Here is a 20,027-nt window from a genome sequence, read left to right on the forward strand (position 1 = left end):
GTCGACGAAGAAGAATCCCTTCCTTCATGGTTGCCACAGAGGTTGCTGGACAACAGTTCTTGGTGTACACAACAGGAAAGGATTCAAGGACACACCGAATAAGCCAAGCAGGCAGATTTATTAAAAGGATAGGACGTTCTTAAGATGGCGAGGGCAGGCAAGCCTGGAGAAGAGCAGCTGCTCCGAAGAACAATGAGACTTGGAAATTCCCTAAAAATGAAGGCACAAAATAGTCAAGACTTAGGTAGGGGTGGCATTATACGAGGTTGGACAATTATTATAAGTTCACGAATTCATCCTGGAAAAAGTGCTATACACCTCATTGCTGAATATCACTACGGTCACCTTCGAAGGACCCCCCCTTGGGAAGCTATGCACTGATGTCAGAGCCTAGTCCACCCTTCAAAGCAATTTTGGAACTCTTTCTGGAATGGCCATCAGAGTTGTCGATGTATTACCCTTGATGTCCTCAATGTCATCCAAATGCCTTTCTTTCAAAATTTCCTTTATCTTTGGGTAAAGACAGAAGTCATTGGGGGCCAGATCAGGTGAGTAGGGAGGGTGTTCCAATACAGTTATTTGTTTACTGGCTCAAAATTCCCTTACAGACAGTGCCGTGTGAGCTGGTACATTGTCGTGATGCAAGAGCCATGAACTGTTGGCGAAAAGTTCAGATCGTCTAACTTTCATGCAGCCTTTTCAGCACTTCCAAATAGTAAACTTGGTTAACTGTCCAACAGTTGGTACAAATTCATAATGAATAATCCCTCTGATATCAAAAAAGGTTAGTGACATCATTGCAACAAGTTCCCGAACTTCATTGTTAGACCTTGTAGGTGTTCCTAGGTGAGTCCTCTCTGACCATTCCTTCCTGTCTGAAGGAGGGATTTTTGTCCTTATTTGGCTCAAACAGAACTGTCATGGCGATACAGGGGGTGGAGGTTTCCCCTAACTGCAATGCTAATAATCCATTACAATTAGCTAAAATTCACCTTGAGGGGCAAGATGGCATCCTGGATCTGCCCTCTGCCACCGACATCTACCACCAAAATCTAGTTCTGGCTGGTCTCGTAGCAGCACTTTTTCTTTTTTTTCTTTTTTTAATTTTTATTGGGTAACATTGTGTTTTTTCCACGACCCATCAGCTCTCACGTCAAGTCAAGTCGTTGTCCTTCAATCCAGTTGCAGGGGGCTCAGCTCACCATCCCATGTGGGAATTGAACTGACAAACCTTGTTGTTAAAAGCTCGCGCTCTAACCAACTGAGCCATCCAGCTGCCCCACCGGCAGCTCAGAGACAGCTTGTTGTCTTCAATCTAGTTGTGAAGGGAGCAGCTCACTCGCCCATGTGGGAATCAAACCGGCAACCCTGTTGTTCAGAGCTCACACTCTAACCAACTGAGCCATCAGGCCACCCCGTGCTTTTTCTTAAGGACGATCTCATCTCCTCCCGACTATGTCTCCTTTTACCTCCTCCTTCCCTTCCTCCCCTTTTCTCCCCATGGCCCTAGTCTTTTTGCCTATGGTAACACTCTGAGTATAGTTACCATTTTATGTACTTGTTTATTGTGTGTCTTCTCCCACTAGAGAGTAAGGTCTAGAATAGTGCTATGTCAGGCATTCCGTGAATATTTGTTGAATGAATGAATGAACATATCCAGTTAGAACAGGATTCTAACTTAATCAAATTCACATACCTATAAAATCCGTGTTCTTAATTTAATGGGGTTTTTTTTGACTGATCAGAGTAATACTGACAGCATGATATAAAAATTATCCATGTGCTATGTGTCTTTTACGTATATTAACGCATTTAATCCCCATTTTACAAATGAAGAACCCAGTAGCACAGAGAGGGTAAGTGATTTACTTAAGGTAACACAGCCAGAACATGTCAGAACCAAGATTTAAGCACAGCTAGTCTAGACCTGTGCTCTCAACCACCATGCTATACTGTCTTTCAAAAAAGGTAAAAGGTTGGGGCCGGCCCGGTGGTTCAGGCAGTTAGAGCTCCATGCTCCTAACTCCGAAGGCTGCCGATTCGGTTCCCACATGGGCCAGTGGGCTCTCAACCACAAGGTTGCCAGTTCGATTCCTCGAGTCCCGCAAGGGATGGTGGGCAGCGCCCCCTGCAACTAAGATTGAACACAGCACCTTGAGCTGAGCTGCCACTGAGCTCCTGGGTAGCTCAGTTGGTTGGAATGCATCCTCTCAACCACAAGGTTGCCGGTTCAACTCCCGCAAGGGATGGTGGGCTGTGCCGCCTGCAACTAGCAAAGGCAACTGGACCTGGAGCTGAGCTGTGCCCTCCACAACTAAGACTGAAAGGACAACAACTTGACGCTGAACGGCAACCTCCACAACTAAGATTGAAAGGATAACGACTTGGAAAATAAAAGTCCTAGAAGTACACACTGTTCCCCAATAAAGTTCTGTTCGACTTCCCCAGTAAAATCTTAAAAAAAATAATAATAATAATAAGGTAAAAGGTTAAAAGTGGCAGGTCAGAATCCCCAAGATATAGTTCCTGCATTACTTTTTTTTTCCTTCAGATCTCTGCTCAAATATCACCTTTCAGAGAAGCTAATCATGAACACCTTAGAGAAAAGTAGTCTTCCCAGCCCCACGCCTCATTCCCTACCCTTATTATCCTTCATTACTTTTTTTTTCAGGTAGCGCTTATCATTTGGGGGGGGGGGGGGGGGGCGTGTCCTCTCACTAGAATATAAATTCCAGGAGAGCAGAGACTTTGGCTGTTCTGCGTGCTGTCCTATCCCAAATGCCTAGAGCAGGGCCTGGGATGCAGCCGGCATCCCATACAAATGAATGAATGAATGATTACTACTTTTTCTCAGATGAGCCGTATTTCTCGTGGTAGCTGCATGGGTATGTGCCCTGTCTACTACTGCTGCTTCCCAACTGTGTTGTATTGTTTGAGGGTTTTTTAGCAAGACTTTACAGCATCTCTCCCCGACTTCTTCCCCCACAAATTTACTGCCTTTGGTCATTAAACTTCAATTTGCCATACAGAAACTCATAAGGTGTCCTGTAAACCATTCTCCACATCTAGGCAAGAGGGTAGAGTGAAAGCAAGAGTGGCTTTGATGTTGATGGGTTGTCTGTTTTGTAAGCCTCTCTTACTGCCCTGTGGAGGAAAAGTCAATTGAGGTTTAAGTATCTGAGATGCATAGACATATTTCGTAGCTAGAATCGCAGTACTTTATCTGTTGCTTCTCATATAAAGTCTCTTGTCCACTTATATGAGTTGTAAATCATTGCTGCTTTTATTAAACACCAAGGAGAATTCATCTTTCTTCACTGAGTTTTGTACTAAGTTCATGTTCTTCTTTCTTTATCCCTGAGATCATTATTTATTGCCTTTTATGTTTTATGTGATAATATAATGGACTGGCTCCTTAAAGATTTTTACACACATTTAGAACGTGCCACTTAAAAATTTGTCTTTTTTCAGTGCAAGTAACTGACCAACATTAAAACATAAATGGATGTCACAGTAACTGAGATGAGAAGTAGCTGGTTATAAAATAAAACAAAATTGAAAATGAGGAATGATAAATAAAAATTTGACAGAAGGAAAAGGAAAAAAGGTGTTCTAAACAGTTTTAAATTTTAAAGAGGGAGATTTGCTCATCTATAATTCTATGAATAATTTCTACTTCGGAGCATAAGAAGGGTTTTTTCCCTGTTAATTTCTTTTATTTTATTGAGATGTAATTGACATACCATTGTATTAGTTTTAGGTGTACAACGTAATGATTTGATGTTTGTATATATTGCAAAATTATTACCACGGTAAATCTAGCTAATACCCATCACACATAGTTACATTTTTTTCTTATGGTGAGAACTTTTCAAGATCTGCTATTTTAGCAACTTTCAGATGTTTAATACAGTATCATTAACAATAGTCACCATGCTGTATATTACATCCCCAGTACGTTTTTGTCTTATAACTGGACGTTTGTACCTTTTCACCTGTTTTCCCTCACCCCCACCCCCCACCTCTGGCAACCACTAATCTGTTCTTTATATCTGAGTTTTTTTTGTGTTTTTTTTAGATGCCACATATCAGTGAGGGAGATCATTCTTATTATTTTTCAAATGGCTTGGACTTCTTTGCAACATACATATCCAATTCAGAAATGTCCAATTTAGTGCTCTCCCTTTCTAATAATAGAAACGTCTTTTCCTGCTGATTCTCCTACTTCCCTCACCCATAGATCCTATCCTTTATTCACTCCAGGAGCCCAGTGTTTCTCTCAAAGTGAGCCTTTGGCTTACCTGCAACAGAATCCCCCAAGGATCCTTATTAATCATACAGATTGTGTGTGTGTGAGGAGCTTCCTGGTTGTTCCAATATACACCTGAGTTTGTTTTAGTCAGTGAACCCCTCCAGTGTCATGCCCTTCTTGGCTGTTCTGAACTCCCTTTTGCAGCTTGGATCTTTTAAGTGTTGCACAAAACCTGCCTGCATTCTAGACTTCCAAGGGACTTATTCCCTGCTATGACAGTCCCTGGATAATTTCCATTTTCTGCTTTCTCCACTCTCTTACCACTTCTGATCTTTGTCTCAATAAATGTCAGTTCCCTTTCTCTTTTCCTTCTCCAGCACCAGCACACTTCTGGATGAGATCCAAAATTGCTTCTGTTCCTCCTCTTCCTCTTTCCACCCACATTTTTTTCTCTTGGAAATGTCTCCAGTTCTCACAACTTCAGTAAGACTCCCAAATGTCTCTTTCCAGTCCTTCGTTATCTGAATTCTGGTCTATAGCTTGAGTTGTCTGCTAGTTATTTCTAATTGCACATCCCACCGTCACTTCAAACTCAACATTGCTAAAACTAAATGGATCACGGGTACTCCCAAACCAAGTTCTTTTTCTCTCACTTTGATTATGCAATAATATTGATTTGTTTTATTGCAGGCTCTTCAGCAAAAGCCCTTGTCAGTTTGAAAGGTAAGAATCATAGCATCATTCTTTAGATATGGCATAGCTAGGAATTTAATTTTTTAAATTAATTTGGATACAGTAGTTTTTTTCTTTCTAAGTTAAGATTTATTATTGGTTTTCACTGATGATAACTTTAATTAAATATGCTGTTATAGGAGAATTGGTCCTTGGTTGTTAGAAATTATTAAATTTTTTCCCTAGACTTATTGATTAAAGAACTTTATAACATTCCAGACAGATCTTACTAGATTTAAAACATTTATGAAACAATTTTGCTAAGCTGTATTTTTGCATAATAGTTTATTTTTATTAACCTTGCCTTTTAAGTAATATGTCTCTTAAAATAAAAGAATGATAGTAATTTTCTTTCTCTGAGAAAAAAAGTTAGACATGTTTCTTGGTCTTGCTATTTCTTTCTGTAAGTACATGAGACCAACCCTCTTAATATAATTTATTTTGAAATTTTACCTCTTGAGCAAGATTCTACTGGTTAAGTAAATTTGGAACCAAGCTAGGTTGTCTCAAAGGTTCATTAGTACTTCTAGTTTTTTAGAACTACTTTTGTCTGGCTTGAAACACTTATCTTCCAGAATTATTCTAATTTCTTTGCCTGCCAAGATCAACCCCATCCCACCTCTTTTCTTTTTTCCCTTTTCCCTTCCCTTCCCTTCCCTTCCTCCCTTCCCTTCCCTTCCCTTCCCTTCCTTCCCTTCCCTTCCTTCCTTCCCTTCCCTTCCCTTCCCTTCCTTCCCTTCCCTTCCCTTCCCTTCCCTTCCCTTCCCTTCCCTTCCCTTCCCTTCCCTTCCCTTCCCTTCCCTTCCCTTCCCTTCCCTTCCCTTCCCTTCCCTTCCCTTCCCTTCCCTTCCCTTCCCTTCCTTCCCTTCCTTCCCTTCCCTTCCTTCCCTTCCCTTCCCTTCCCTTCCCTTCCCTTCCCTTCCTCCCTTCCCTTCCCTTCCCTTCCCTTCCCTTCCCTTCCCTTCCCTTCCCTTCCCTTCCCTTCCCTTTCCCTTCCCTTCCCTTCCCTTCCTTCCCTTCCCTTCCCTTCCCTTCCCTTCCCTTCCCTTCCCTTCCTTCCTTCCCTTCCCCTTCCCTTCCCTTCCCTTCCCTTCCCTTCCCTTCCTTCCCTTCCCTTCCCTTCCCTTCCCTTCCCTTCCCTTCCCTTCCCTTCCTTCCCTTCCCTTCCCTTCCCTTCCCTCCCTTCCCTTCCCTTCCCTTCCCTTCCCCTTCCCTTCCCTTCCCTTCCCTTCCCTTCCCTTCCTCCCTTCCCTTCCCTTCCCTTCCCTTCCCTTCCCTTCCCTTCCCTTCCCTTCCCTTCCCTTCCCTTCCCTTCCCTTCCCTTCCTCCCTTCCTTCCCTTCCCTTCCCTTCCTTCCCTTCCCTTCCCTTCCCTTCCCTTCCTTCCCTTCCCTTCCCTTCCCTTCCCTTCCCTTCCCTTCCCTTCCCTTCCCTTCCCTTCCCTTCCCTTCCCTTCCCTTCCCTTCCTTCCCATTCCCTTCCCTTCCCTTCCCTTCCCTTCCCTTCCCTTCCCTTCCCTTCCCTTCCTTCCCTTCCCTTCCCTTCCCTTCCCTTCCCTTCCTTCCCTTCCCTCCCTTCCCTTCCCTTCCCTTCCCTTCCCTTCCCTTCCCTTCCCTTCCCTTCCCTTCCCTTCCCTTCCCTTCCCTTCCCTTCCCTTCCCTTCCCTTCCCTTCCCTTCCCTTCCCTTCCCTTCCCTTCCCTTCCCTTCCCTTCCTTCCTTCCCTTCCTTCCCTTCCCTTCCCCCTTCCCTTCCCTTCCTTCCTTCCCTTCCCTTCCCTTCCCTTCCCTTCCCTTCCCTTCCCTTCCCTTCCCTTCCCTTCCCTTCCCTTCCCTTCCCTTCCCTTCCCTTCCCTTCCCTTCCCTTCCCTTCCTTCCCTTCCCTTCCCTTCCCTTCCCTTCCCTTCCCTTCCTTCCCTTCCCTTCCCTTCCCTTCCCTTCCCTTCCCTTCCCTTCCCTTCCCTTCCCTTCCCTTCCCTTCCCTTCCCTTCCCTTCCCTTCCCTTCCCTTCCCTTCCCTTCCCTTCCCTTCCCTTCCCTTCCTTCCCTTCCCTTCCCTTCCCTTCCCTTCCCTTCCTTCCCTTCCCTTCCCTTCCCTTCCCTTCCCTTCCCTTCCCTTCCCTTCCCTTCCCTTCCCTTCCCTTCCCTTCCCTTCCCTTCCCTTCCCTTCCCTTCCCTTCCCTTCCCTTCCCTTCCCTTCCCTTCCCTTCCTTCCCTTCCCTTCCCTTCCCTTCCCTTCCCTTCCCTTCCCTTCCCTTCCCTTCCCTTCCCTTCCCTTCCCTTCCCTTCCCTTCCTTCCCTTCCCTTCCCTTCCCTTCCCTTCCCTTCCCTTCCCTTCCCTTCCCTTCCCTTCCCTTCCCTTCCCTTCCCTTCCCTTCCCTTCCCTTCCCTTCCCTTCCCTTCCCTTCCCTTCCCTTCCCTTCCCTTCCCTCCCTTCCCTTCCCTTCCCTTCCCTTCCCTTCCCTTCCCTTCCCTTCCCTTCCCTTCCCTTCCCTTCCCTTCCCTTCCCTTCCCTTCCCTTCCCTTCCCTTCCCTTCCCTTCCCTTCCCTTCCCTTCCCTTCCCTTCCCTTCCCTTCCCTTCCCTTCCCTTCCTCCTTCCCTTCCTTCCCTTCCCTTCCCTTCCCTTCCCTTCCCTTCCCTTCCCTTCCCTTCCTTCCCTTCCCTTCCCTTCCCTTCCCTTCCCTTCCCTTCCCTTCCCTTCCCTTCCCCTTCAAGATTTTACTGGGGAACAGTGTGCTTCTCCAGGGCCCATCAGCTCCAAGTCGTTGTCCTTCAATCTAGTTGTGGAGGGCGCAGCTCAGCTCCAAGTCCAGTTGCTATTTTCAATCTTAGTTGCAGGGGGCGCAGCCCACCATCCCATGTGGGAATTGAACTGGCAACCTTGTTAAGAGCTCGCGCTCTAACCAACTGAGCCATCCAGCTGCCCCCCAACCTCTTTTCTTTTGTACGTATTAAAATATATGTCTGGAAAAGCATTTCATTATTTTTTCCCAATGTTAAAATAATTTTTCTTTAAAAAACCATACATAAGTAATGTAAATTTCATATAGAAAAATTAGAAAATACTGATAAGCAACTAGAAAGAAATGAAAATAACTATGTTGGGTATACTTGTCCCAGTTTTCTATGTCTCTCGCTATATATAAACATATCCTTTACATAAAAATTAAACTCACCCTTTATTTTCATAATATGTCTAATCACTTACTTGATTGGATCTTTTCTGGTTGCATACAACTCTGAAGATGTTTCTTTGAGTTAAAGGAAAACAGAAACTCCACACATTTCACTTTTAGATATCAGGAGTCTCGTATACTGAAGCAGAAAACATTTAGAAATATGCTCTGAATTCAAAGTTAAAAGGAGCTTTTGCCATTGCTCTCCTCTCAATTATATTGTTCTTATGAGATAGTTCTTGGCAAATTAGAATAGAGGAATTATTAAAAACCAAAAAGAAGGAAGCCACCGTTTTAATAAGAACATTTAATACTTTCAAGATGCATTGCCTTGTCAAATTATTTAGAGAGTTTGAAAAATCATACAGAAGAGATTTTTTTATCTGTAGTAAACTAAAATTATTATGGTTAAGTGTATGTTTTCCATATTGTTAAATATTTCAGGTATATTACTATTATTAAAAAGGCAGTGTTCATAGTATGAAATCCTTTGAACTAAGCTTAAATCTCATTAGTAATAATTATTTATTACAGAGGGAAGCTTATCTAACACATGGAATGAAAAGTTCAGTTCTTTACAAAAAACACCTGTTTGGAAAGGCAGGAATACAGCCTCTGCTGTGGAAATGGTAAGGAATTAGTTTTCTTACACTTTAGAATATAGCTATGTTTTCTTTCTATATTGTCACGTGCAGATTCTTACAGCACAGTAAAAATTTTCCAAGGTTTTTCCCCAACTCCAAACATTTGAGTCCTCAAGTGTCACTGAGCAGTATTTGATCACATTTTGATAAATAATCTGTAGCCTGTGATAATCTGGTCGTCATTAAACATTTTTAAGTCATTGCAGTTTGTTTACATAGGCAAAAACAAAAAAAACTTCAACAACCCTAAATCGTACTTTTTTTAGAACGTGAAAAATGTTACATGGCTCTAATTCCCTACGAAAAGATACATAACTAAATGGTAAGATACTAAAATCTTGTGTAGGTCAGGATTACCCTTGCGCATTTAGGGCTGGGAAGTAGAGATGAGCGTGTAGTTGGGATGGCTAATGATTTGGAGGCCTCGGCTCCTCCCATGCCTAGCCAGGTCGCCAGGAGGGTTTAGGGGTCAGTCATGAAACAAGCCTGGATCTGGGACAGACAGCAGCGGTCACAGTAGTAGCCTGGGCAGCTGGCATGTGCAGGACTTTCCCCACTCGAGCAGTTCTATCACCATCATTTTCTTCCTTCTCTCTACCAATTGTCAGGGGAGAAGGGACTTCCTATCGGGACTATGGAGTGTTGAGACTCGCAGTGGGTTTAATTTCAAGGATCCATACCTCTAGCCTTGACCCAGTTGGATGCTGCTCGTATATTGCTAGCCCTCTACACCTACCTCCATTCCAACTAGGCAGGGAGCTCTGTCTTGAATGATGGGAGAAGGATTTGAAAAAGGATGCTGTTGGGTACTATTGGGATATTATTTCTGTTGTTCTATTAATATTAATGAAGCATCTGAACCTCGGATGGATTGTAAAATTTTTCATATTTTAGACCCTTAAGTGTGTGATGTACTTTGGGTACTTAAAAATGTTACTTATACGCACATTTATCAAGTATCGTGTATTTTTATTTACAAAAGGAAATTCAGTTAACAATTTCTGACAGCAGATGTAGTATAATTGTATATACATTTAGATTTACCCTCCAGAGTGATCTAGGAACTTTGTCCCAGCCCAGCCCTGTGCAACAGATGTATCATGTGTTACACCCACTGGTATTAATTCAAACACCAACATAATGAGAACTGGAATTTCCAGAATTTATTTTCCTGTCTTCACCATTCTAGGCTGCCAGTGTACTAAGGAGACTTGGATTCTAGTTTTAATCATCAGCTAGGTGTTTCATTTATAAATACATCGCATAAATATGTGTCTTACTACCTTCTAAGTCTAAGATTATTTATATTTGACTTTGTGCACTTTGTATTCCCCATACTTCATCCTCTATACTGCTGATAATCCAGTTAGTTATATTATCCAAAGTATAGAATTATATTTTGGAACAAAAATGAGAAGTGTTCAGTCTTTTCATTATTAAAAAACTTCTATCATAGCCTTTCAGAAATTCAAAACGAAGTCGACTCTTTTCTGATGAAGATGACAGACAAATAAATACAAGATCACCTAAAAGAAACCAGAGGGTTGCAATGGTTCCACAGGTATGTGTGTGCTAAAATTTTGTTTCATGTGATAGGAAGTGAGCAATTGCTCAGAGTAATATAGTTTATTCTGTTAACATTTTGAGTAACAAATTCTTTTCTTTAAATCAGTGCTCCAGCTCAGCTCCTATTTTAGTTACCTAGAAAAGACCATTATTTTATTGATGGACTTTAAACCAGAATAGAAAGCCAGTCCTCAATCTTACAAATGCACACTTTTAAGCATGAAGATAGTGGACATGAAGCAAATGGATTTGGCAATATGGAATCAGTTTGGAGTTTTGCATGGAAATGAGAGGGGATTCTATTTTATCACTGAGAGAAAGATGTTGAGGACTTCTTTATCCAGAAGAGGAACATAGATAGCCTGAAATCTTATCTCTTTCATTTTTGGCATCTTTTAAAAAAAAAAAAAAGATAGCAGACATGTAAGAATCAAAGGAATGAGTGAAAATTGGATAAGGAAATATTAACTTCAAGAATAGTGTAATTTTTCTGTCAAATTTACTAATTTTGATATAGTTATTCCCTACTTCCCTTTCTTTCTTTTTTTCCAAAAGTGTAATAAGGTTTTCTAGTAAGATGGGCCGTGGTAGAAGTGATTTTCTTAACCAGGAATTGGGCATCATCAAATAGATTAAAGGCATGACCAACAATGTGCCCTACCGAAAAAAACCCCCAAAACCCAAAACTCTTACATTACTGTATGATAATTTCAAATAGTAAAATATGTTCATGTTCTATAAAATAAATAAAAATGTATTTTGAATTTTTTTAACATCAAGGACAAATGCACATAAGCATCAAAAATTCAGTTTTATAAAATTGGCACAAATACATAATATGCATTTCTTGACTCCGTAGGTGTTGGATACAGAGTTGAATGAATCTAAGAAATAGTTAACTACTATTTCTTGCATTGACTTTAGAAGAGCTGTGATATTAGGATGATTTGAACGACTTAACTCGGTTTAGATTTTTTAAATTTCCAAGTTTGTATTTTTCTTTTTTTTTCAGTTCTTTTTTTCCTCCAACTAATTTTTAGGGAAATTTTCAAATGTACAGAAAACTGTGGTCTTTATGACTATAAAACCATCCAGTCCCAACTCTATCCACTGCCTTCCTCCCCAGCCACCTCATCCCTTCTAGGACTATTTGACAAAGTCCTTTCCACTTCTGAGCAATGCAGAGAAAATACAAGACAAACATGATCTGAGACTTCTGAGTTTTCTGTTTTTTAGCCTTAAGATGCCTAGTTCTTTTGATCTCATTTACATGACATGGCTCGTTCCCTTACCCTCCTAGTCACATCCTCTAAATCTGTTGTAGTATGTCTGTGTGTTTCTTTAAACAGCTCTGTCCAGTAGTGAAATTATAAAAACCGACTTTTATTGAATTCTTAGTATATAGTAGGTCCTTTTCTAAACACTTCGTATGTATTACTTTGATTTAATCTTCGGCAATCCCAATGAGATAGGTTACTATTATATTATAATATTTCCCGTTTTTCAGATGGGAAAACAGATGTACAGAAAAGTATCTTGCTTAAGATCACAGAGCTAGGAAGCTGATACTAAAATGGCAGGCATCCTGTTTCCAGAGCCTTGCTTTTTTTGTTTCTTTGTTTTAACAGCTTTATTAAGATATAATTTAAAAAAAAAGATACAATTCACATATTATACAGTTAATCTATTTAAAGTGCATAATTCAATGATTTTAATGTATGCACAGAGTTGAGCAACCACCACCACAACCAATTTTAGAACATTTTTCTCACCACAAAAGAAACTATGTGGCCAGTAGCAGTCACTCCTTTTTCCATGTGTTGAATAAACCCTTAGAAGTGTAATTGCTACAACAAGGTTATTAACTTTTAAACTTTGGAAGATACTACCAAAAAAATCTATTCATAAAAGTTGTAGTAGTTTATATTTCACTAACATTTTGAATATATTTCTCCACACACTCAACAAGGGATTTTTAATACAGTTTTATATCCAATGAGCCTCATGTAAAAATCTGGGTCAATTAACTCATTGGAAAGAAAAGTAGCATTTTTTCTGACAATATTTTATAGTAATTTGTTATTTATGCTTAACAACTCATGGCATACAAAAAAGTGTTTTTACCTTAGAAAGTTAATTTTCTAAGTGCAGTGTGGTATCTTAAATTGGATGCTGGGACAGAAAATAACGTTAGTGGAAAAATTGGTGAAATCCAAATAAAGCCTGTACTTTAGTTAATAGTATTGTACCATGTTAATTTCTTATTTTTGACAAGCCATGGTTATATAAGATGTTAACATTAGGGAAAGCTAGGTGAAGGGTGTATGAGAACTCGACTATCTTTACAACTTTTCTATAAATCTACAATTTTTCCAACGTAAAAAGTTTATAATAAAAAAAAAGTTATTTTGACCTCTACTTACCCTCCAGATCTAGTTTCCTCATCTACTGGTAACCACTGTAATTAGCTTGATTGTTCTTTTTGACCTTTTTAATACTTCTAAAACTTCATGCATTGATATAAAATATCAGGTATTGTTTAAAATATGTGGTTTTCTTGTTTGTTTTTGTTTTTTATTGGGGAATACAGCGAGCAGTGTGCCATTCCAAGACCCATCAGCTCCATGTCAAGTCGTTGTTTTTCAATCTCGTTGTGGGGGGCATAGTTCAGCTCCAAGCCAAGTCATTGTTTTCAATCTAGTTATGGAGGGCGCAGCTCACTGGTCCATGTGAGAATGGAACCGTGGATCTTGGTGTTATGAGCACTATGCTCCTTAATCACTGAACAAACTGGCCGCCCACCGCTGGCCCAGCTCCAAGCTCAAAGCTACTGCTGCTCACTGCGCCATGTGGGAACCAAACCGGCCGGCAACCTTCGTGTTAAGAGCTTGCACTCTAACCAACTGAGCCATCTGGCCACCCCAAAATATGTAGTTTTAAAATTACATTTTTAGTATCATTTTGATGGTATTGTATCATGCATCATTCTGTAATTTGTTTTTTTTCACTCAAAAGTCTGTTTTTGAGATCTGACTGTGCTGATTGATTTAGAGGGAGGGAGGGAAGAAGGGAGGGAGGGAGGGAAGGAAGGAAAGAAAGAAGGAAGATCAGGCTTCAATATTTTTTTTTTACTGTTATATAGTATTCAATCTTTTATTTATAAATAATTTATCATTATAAATTCTCCTACTTATGGGTATTTAAGTGGTTTCTAAGTTTTTACTATTACAAACAATGCTGTAGTGAACATCCCAAGCATGTTCATACAAATTTGTAAGTGTCTTTCTAGGATAGATGCGTAAAATGTGGATATGCACATTAAACATTTTTTAAGTAGTGCCAAATTATTCTCCAAAGAAATTATACTGGTTTATACTCTCTACCAACAATACATCATACCTATTTTTCCAAATGCTTTCCAACTCAGTATATAACCAAACTTCCAGATTTTTGCTGAATTCATAATAGCATCTTACTTATTTAGTTGACATTTTATCTATGAGTGACTGAGAAATTTTTCATATATGTTTAGAAACTATTTCTTTCCTGTAAACTGTCTTTTCCCCATATTCTATTAGATTGTTGGCCATTTTCTTATTAGTTTGTCAGAATTTTGTATATATTAAGAATATTTGGGGGCGGCCGGGTGGCTCAGTTGGTTATAGCACGAGCTCTGAACAACAGGGTTGCCGGTTCAATTCCCAAATGGGCCAGTGAGCTGCTCCCTCTACAACTAGATTGAAGGACAACGACTTGGAGCTGATGGGCCCTGGAAAAACACCCTGTTCCCCAATTAAAAAAAAAAAAAAAGAATATTATTAGCCTTTTCACTGTTTATGTTGGTTGTGATTTTTTTCAGAGTTCATAGTTTGTCTTTTGACTTTGTTTCTGTATTTTTCACTGTGGAGGACTGAAAAAAATTTTAAGAGTCACATGTAAACTATCTTTTCTTTTTATGACTTCTCAGAAAGACCTTCCCTAGTCTAAAATTTATAGTTTTCGAATTCTCTCGTATTTCTTATTTTGTTTTTTTCAATGTTTAAATCTTTAATCCATCTGGAATTTATTTTGGAGTAAAGAATGAGGTAAGGCTGCAACCTAATTTTTTTCCAGAGGACTACTTTGTTGTCCTGGTAACATTTACTGAGTAATCCATCATTTATACATTGATTTAAAATGCTGCCTGCAACACAAGCTAAATTCCTGTATATATTTGAGTTTATTTCTAGGCTTTTTACCTCTTTATGTCTATTATGTCTCTGTATGTCCTAGTATCAAATTGTTTTAATGTGCCTTTATATTGTGTTTTAATGTCTGGTAAGACAGTATTCTTTTTTTAGACTTTCCTGAGTATTCTTGCACATTTTTTTTCCCATGTAAACTTCAGATTCAACCTGACTAGGAAAAAAATCTGGATGGAAGTTTTATTGGTATTTCACTAATATTATAAATTGATTTATGAGGTCTGACATATGTAACATTGAGACTACCTATCCAAGAACTGGTTGTAGTTCCACTTATTCAAGCCTTACTGTACCTAAGTAGACTTTGAAATTTTTTCCATGTCAGTCTTGCACATTTCTTAAGTGTATTCCTAGGTATTTAATACTTAGTGCTTGTCATTTTAGCTGTCATAAGCAGGATATTTCTTCAGTTTTATTGTATAACCAATTCTCATTTATATACAGAAAAGATAGTGATTTTTTTTAAAGATACTGATTTTTGTATATAAACTTTGTATTCATCCACTTTATTAAATTATCTTACTATTTTTTTTAATTTTTTTTTTAGATTTTTATTGGGGAAGGGGAACAGGACTTCATTGGGAACAGTGTGTATTTCCAGGACTTTTTTCTAAGTCAAGTTGTTGTCCTTTCAATCTTAGTTGTGGAGGGTGCCGTTCAGCTTCAAGTTGTCCTTTCAGTCTTAGTTGTGGAGGGCGCAGCTCAGCTCCAGGTCCAGTTGCCGTTGCTAGTTGCAGGGGGCACAGCCCACCATCCCTTGCTGGAGTCGAGAAGTTGAGGCAACCTTGTGGTAGAGAGCCCACTGGCCCATGTGGAAATCGTACCTGCAGCCTTCGGAGTTAGGAACATGGAGCTCTAACTGCCTGAGCCACCAGGCCGGCCCATTATCTTACTGTTTTTAATGGTGATGGTTGACTTCTTGAGTTTTCCGGAGCAGTCATAATGGTAATGCAAATTATGGCAGTGTTTTCTTCCCCTTAAAATTTTTATTCCTGTTATCTAATTGAATTGGCTAATTCCATCAAAACAATGTTAATAAATAAATAGGACAAAAACAGTGTTACAAAATAGTGGTGATAATCAACATCTTTGTCATATTTCTCACTTTAATGAAAATGTTTTTAATATTTTAGCATTAAATATGATACTGACTTTTGGATTAGAATAGGGAGAAATGTGTTTTATAGATTAAGAAAGTATCCATCTATTTTTATTTTCTTGGCCAGTCTAACTAAAAGTTTGTCAATTTTGTTAATTTTTTCAAAGAACTTGTTTTCATTGATTTTTCTCTATTGTTTTTCTATTTCATTTATTTCTGCTGTTTATTATTTTCTTCTTTCTATTTGCTTTGGGTTTTCTTTGCTTTTTTTTCCCTAGTTTTTCAAAGTGGAAGCGTAGGTTATTTATTTGTGATCTTTCTTCTTTTCTAATATAGGCATTTACCCAATAAATTAAGTTTCCCTCCAAGCATTACATTAGCTGTCTCATTTAACTTTTAGCATGTTGCATTTTCCAGGGATTTCCTCTATTTCTTTTGTATTAAGAGTTGTTTTAATGGATATTGAATTTTATCAAATGTCTTTAGCATCAGTGGAAATGATTATATGATTTTTATTGTTTTGATTTATTGATAATGGCAAGTTACATTAATAGTTTTTTAATACTGGACCATCCTTGCATTTTTGACATAAATTCCACTTGGTTGTATTGTATTCTTTTGATGTTCTGATGGTGTTTATCTGGTAGCTTTCTTTTTTTTAAGCTTTTTAACTATTGAGATATAACACTATATTACTTTTAGGTATACACTATAATGATTTCATATTTGTATATATTGCAAAATGATCACCACAATAATTCTAGGTAACATTTGTCACCACAATTACAAAAATATTTTTTCTTATAATGAGAGCTTTTAAAAATCTCTCTTAGTAACTTTTAAATATGCAATACAGTGTTATTAACTATAGTCACTATGCTGTATATTACATCCTCGTGACTTATTTATTTTGTAACTGGTTGTTTCTACCTTTTGACCCATGTTGCCCATTCCCCCACCTCCCACCTGTGGCAACCACCAGTCCATTCTCTGTATCTGTAAGTTTGGCGTTTTTTGTTTTTTGTTTTAGATTATGTAATACATATTAGTGAGATCATGTATAGTATTTGTCTTGCTCTGTCTCATTTATTTCACTTAGCATAATACCCTCAAGGTCCATCCATATTGTTGTAAATAGCAAGATTTCATTCTTTTTTATGGCTGAATAATATTCCATTATAAATATATACCACGTTTTCTTTTATTCTTTCATCCATTGATGGACACTTAGGTTGCTTCCATGTCTTGGCTATTGTAAATAATGCTGCAGTGAGCATGGGGGAGCAGATGTCTTTTTGAGATCCTGATTTTGTTTCTTTCAGATAAATACCAAGAAATGGAATTACTAGATCATATGGTAGTTCTATTTTTAATTTTATGAGGAACCTCCATATGTTTTCCATAGTGGCTGCACCAGTTTACCTTCCCACCAATAGTACACAAGGGTTCCCTTGTCTCCACATCCTCGCCAACTCTTTATTATTTCTTGTCTGTTTGATAATGGCCATTCCAACAGGTGATCTGATATCTCACTTTGGTTTTGATCTGCATTTCTTTGGAGATTAGCGATGTCAGCATCTTTTCATGTACCTGCTGGCCTTCTGTATGTCTTCTTTGGAAAAATGATCCTCTGCTCATATTTTAATCAGATTGTTTGAGTTTTGCTATTGAGTTATATGAGTTCTTTGTATATTTTGGTTATTAATTCTTTATCAGGTATACAATTTGCACATGTTTCTTCCATTCTGTAAATCGCCTTTTCATTTTGTTGATGGTTTCCTTTACTGTGCAGAAGCTTTTTAGTTTGATGTAGCCTGACTTGTTAATTTTTGCTTTTGATGATTATGCTTTTGGTGTCAAATCCAAAAAATCATCACCAAGAGCGATATCAAGGAGCTTACTGCCTCTGTTTTCTTCTAGTTTTATGGTTTCAGGTTTTATAAGTCTTGAATCCGTTTTGTTAGTTTTTATGTTTGGTGTAAGACAGTGATCCAGTTTCATTCTTTACATCCTCTTTTGCATTCTTTGTGTCTGTCCAGTTTTCCCAACACCATGTATTGAAGAGACTGTGCTTTCTTCATTGTATATTCTTGGCACCTTTGTCATAAATTAATTGACCACATATGTGGGTTTATATTTGGGCTCTCTGTTCCATTCCATTGATCTATGTGTCTGTTTTTGTGCCAGTTATCATACTGTTTTTGATTACTATAGCTTTGTAATATATGAGTAATATACATAGTTTGAAATCAGGGAACATGATGCCTCCAGCCTTCTTTATCAGGATTGCTTTGGGTATTTGGTGTCTTTTGTGGTTCCATACAAATTTTAGGATTGTTTTTTCTATTTCTATGAAAAATGCCATTTGAATTTTAATAGGGATTCAATTAAATCTTAGATCATTTTGGGTAATACGGACATTTTAACAATATTAATTCTTGTAATCCATGAACACAGAGTATCTTTCCAACCATTATTAAAATTATTAGAAATGAGTGATATTTACTGAGGATTTCTTTTATTAGGTTGGTGCAAAAGTAATTGCGGTTTTTGCAATTATTTTTAACCTTTTAGACCACAATTACTGTTGCACCAACCTAATATTATACTTGGGCACATTTTGTTTTCTATGTTACGTTGTCTTTATAAAAATAGTTGAGAAACTTTTTCTTCTTCTTCAGTGATTTTGGAACATTCTAACAGCATTGGAGCTCTGGTTTGATACAGAATTTACTGGTGAAACCTGGACCTAGTGCTTGCTTGCATGTTTTCTCTCACTCTCTCAGTAATAGCAGAGTTTTTACTGGTCTTTTCTGGCCCAAGAATCCTAGGAATATTTCTCACAAGCATCTTCTTCCTTCCTACCTTAATTGAAATTGTACTGCAGTGGTAGGGGCCAATATTTCACCTTACTTGTCAGAATATGTTATGAAACTAGAGACTTTAACTTTGTAAGAATTAATCAGAATGTTTATTTGTCAAATAATAACAAAAAATTCCATGTTGAATATTGTTGAATCTTTTTTAGTACTTAACCATGTCTACCTTTTGACAAATGTATTCAGTGTTATAGATGCTCATTTTTACTTAATGGAACTAATTAATCTCTGTTTTTTTTATTGTATAGAAATTTACAGCAACAGTGTCAACACCAGATAAGAAAGCCTCACAGAAGATTGGTTTTCGATTACGTAACCTACTCAAGCTTCCCAAAGCACATAAATGGTGCATATATGAGTGGTTTTACTCAAATATAGATAAGTATGTATCATGGCTTATGTCACAAATATTACTTGAACCAAAATTTAAGTTTTTCAAACGTTACAAGCTACAACCTTTTCTGTAGGTGTATTTTGATCCTATTTTTTCCTAAATTCCTTTTTCTATTCCTCATTCTGGTTTGACCCATTTCCATTTCTCATAGTTTTCTTCCCCGTTCTCTCTTTTGGGGAGGAAGTTATTACACATTTTTGTGAATAATGAAAGTATAATTTCTATATTATAATTTACAAAGACTATGGAATGGAGATCTCTAAAACAAAGCACTATTATTAGCAATGAATGAGACTTGTTTTATAAATCTTGGGATTTTTAAGTGCTGTGTAATAGAAACAGTTGATTCAATAAACTTTTTTTAGGAGGGTAGCCTTTCTCTTTGGTGGATACTATTTACACACTTTACTTATACATAAATATTTAAATAGAACATTAAGAGATTTGGATAAGAACTAATTGTTCAACTGAAGTTACTAAGGAAAAATTCTGATTTCTAATCCATCTTAATCTAATCTAATCCATTCCAGTCATTGGTGCTTGCTTTGCTGGCTACTTATATTTACTTCCGTTCTCTGCTTTCCAAAGAAGTTGCCTGCTCTGAAGCTTGTGAATCTCATTAACATTCATATTTAAGCCCAAGACATTCATGATCATTCATTGCTAAGACTGGTTCCTGGTTGCCCAAACTCATGAATAGAATTGTTTTATTTGTGTCCACAGATTTTCCATTGATTTAAGAGAGCTCTCAGTGTATCCTAGTGTGATCTGAGTTCTTCTGGCATTCCTGAGAATTAACCTAACCCTCTAGAGTGCTCCACTTTTCTTTTTTCAGCTCACAGTGGCCCATACAGGGATCGAACCTGCAACCTTGGTGTTATTAGCACCACGCTTTAACCAACTGAGCTAACCAGCCATCCCTCCACTTTTTCTAAAACTGATTTACTCTCAAAGAGGATTCCTTGATGATGGATTACCTGTGGGAGAGATACTTTGTAGCTAACATTATTTATCCTAACCAGATAACATACCAGTGCCAGGAAAG

The 20,027-nt window shown here is 38.3% G+C and overlaps 1 protein-coding gene across 1 annotated transcript in view; it reads left to right on the forward strand.

Annotated features, from left to right (window-relative positions):
* Nucleotides 1-20,027, forward strand: part of LIN9 (lin-9 DREAM MuvB core complex component) — a 47,645-nt gene that overhangs the window by 6,947 nt on the left and 20,671 nt on the right. Inside the window, exons 2-5 of the mRNA XM_019730928.3 lie at nt 4,943-4,975; nt 8,691-8,785; nt 10,257-10,361; nt 18,837-18,970. Of these exons, the coding sequence (XP_019586487.1) occupies nt 4,943-4,975; nt 8,691-8,785; nt 10,257-10,361; nt 18,837-18,970 (367 nt within the window). The remainder of the gene's footprint in view (nt 1-4,942; nt 4,976-8,690; nt 8,786-10,256; nt 10,362-18,836; nt 18,971-20,027) is intronic.

This window comes from Rhinolophus sinicus, chromosome 6 (genome assembly GCF_057876585.1).
Source record: "Rhinolophus sinicus isolate RSI-liver-muscle chromosome 6, RSI-T2T, whole genome shotgun sequence".
Lineage (NCBI taxonomy): Eukaryota > Metazoa > Chordata > Mammalia > Chiroptera > Rhinolophidae > Rhinolophus > Rhinolophus sinicus.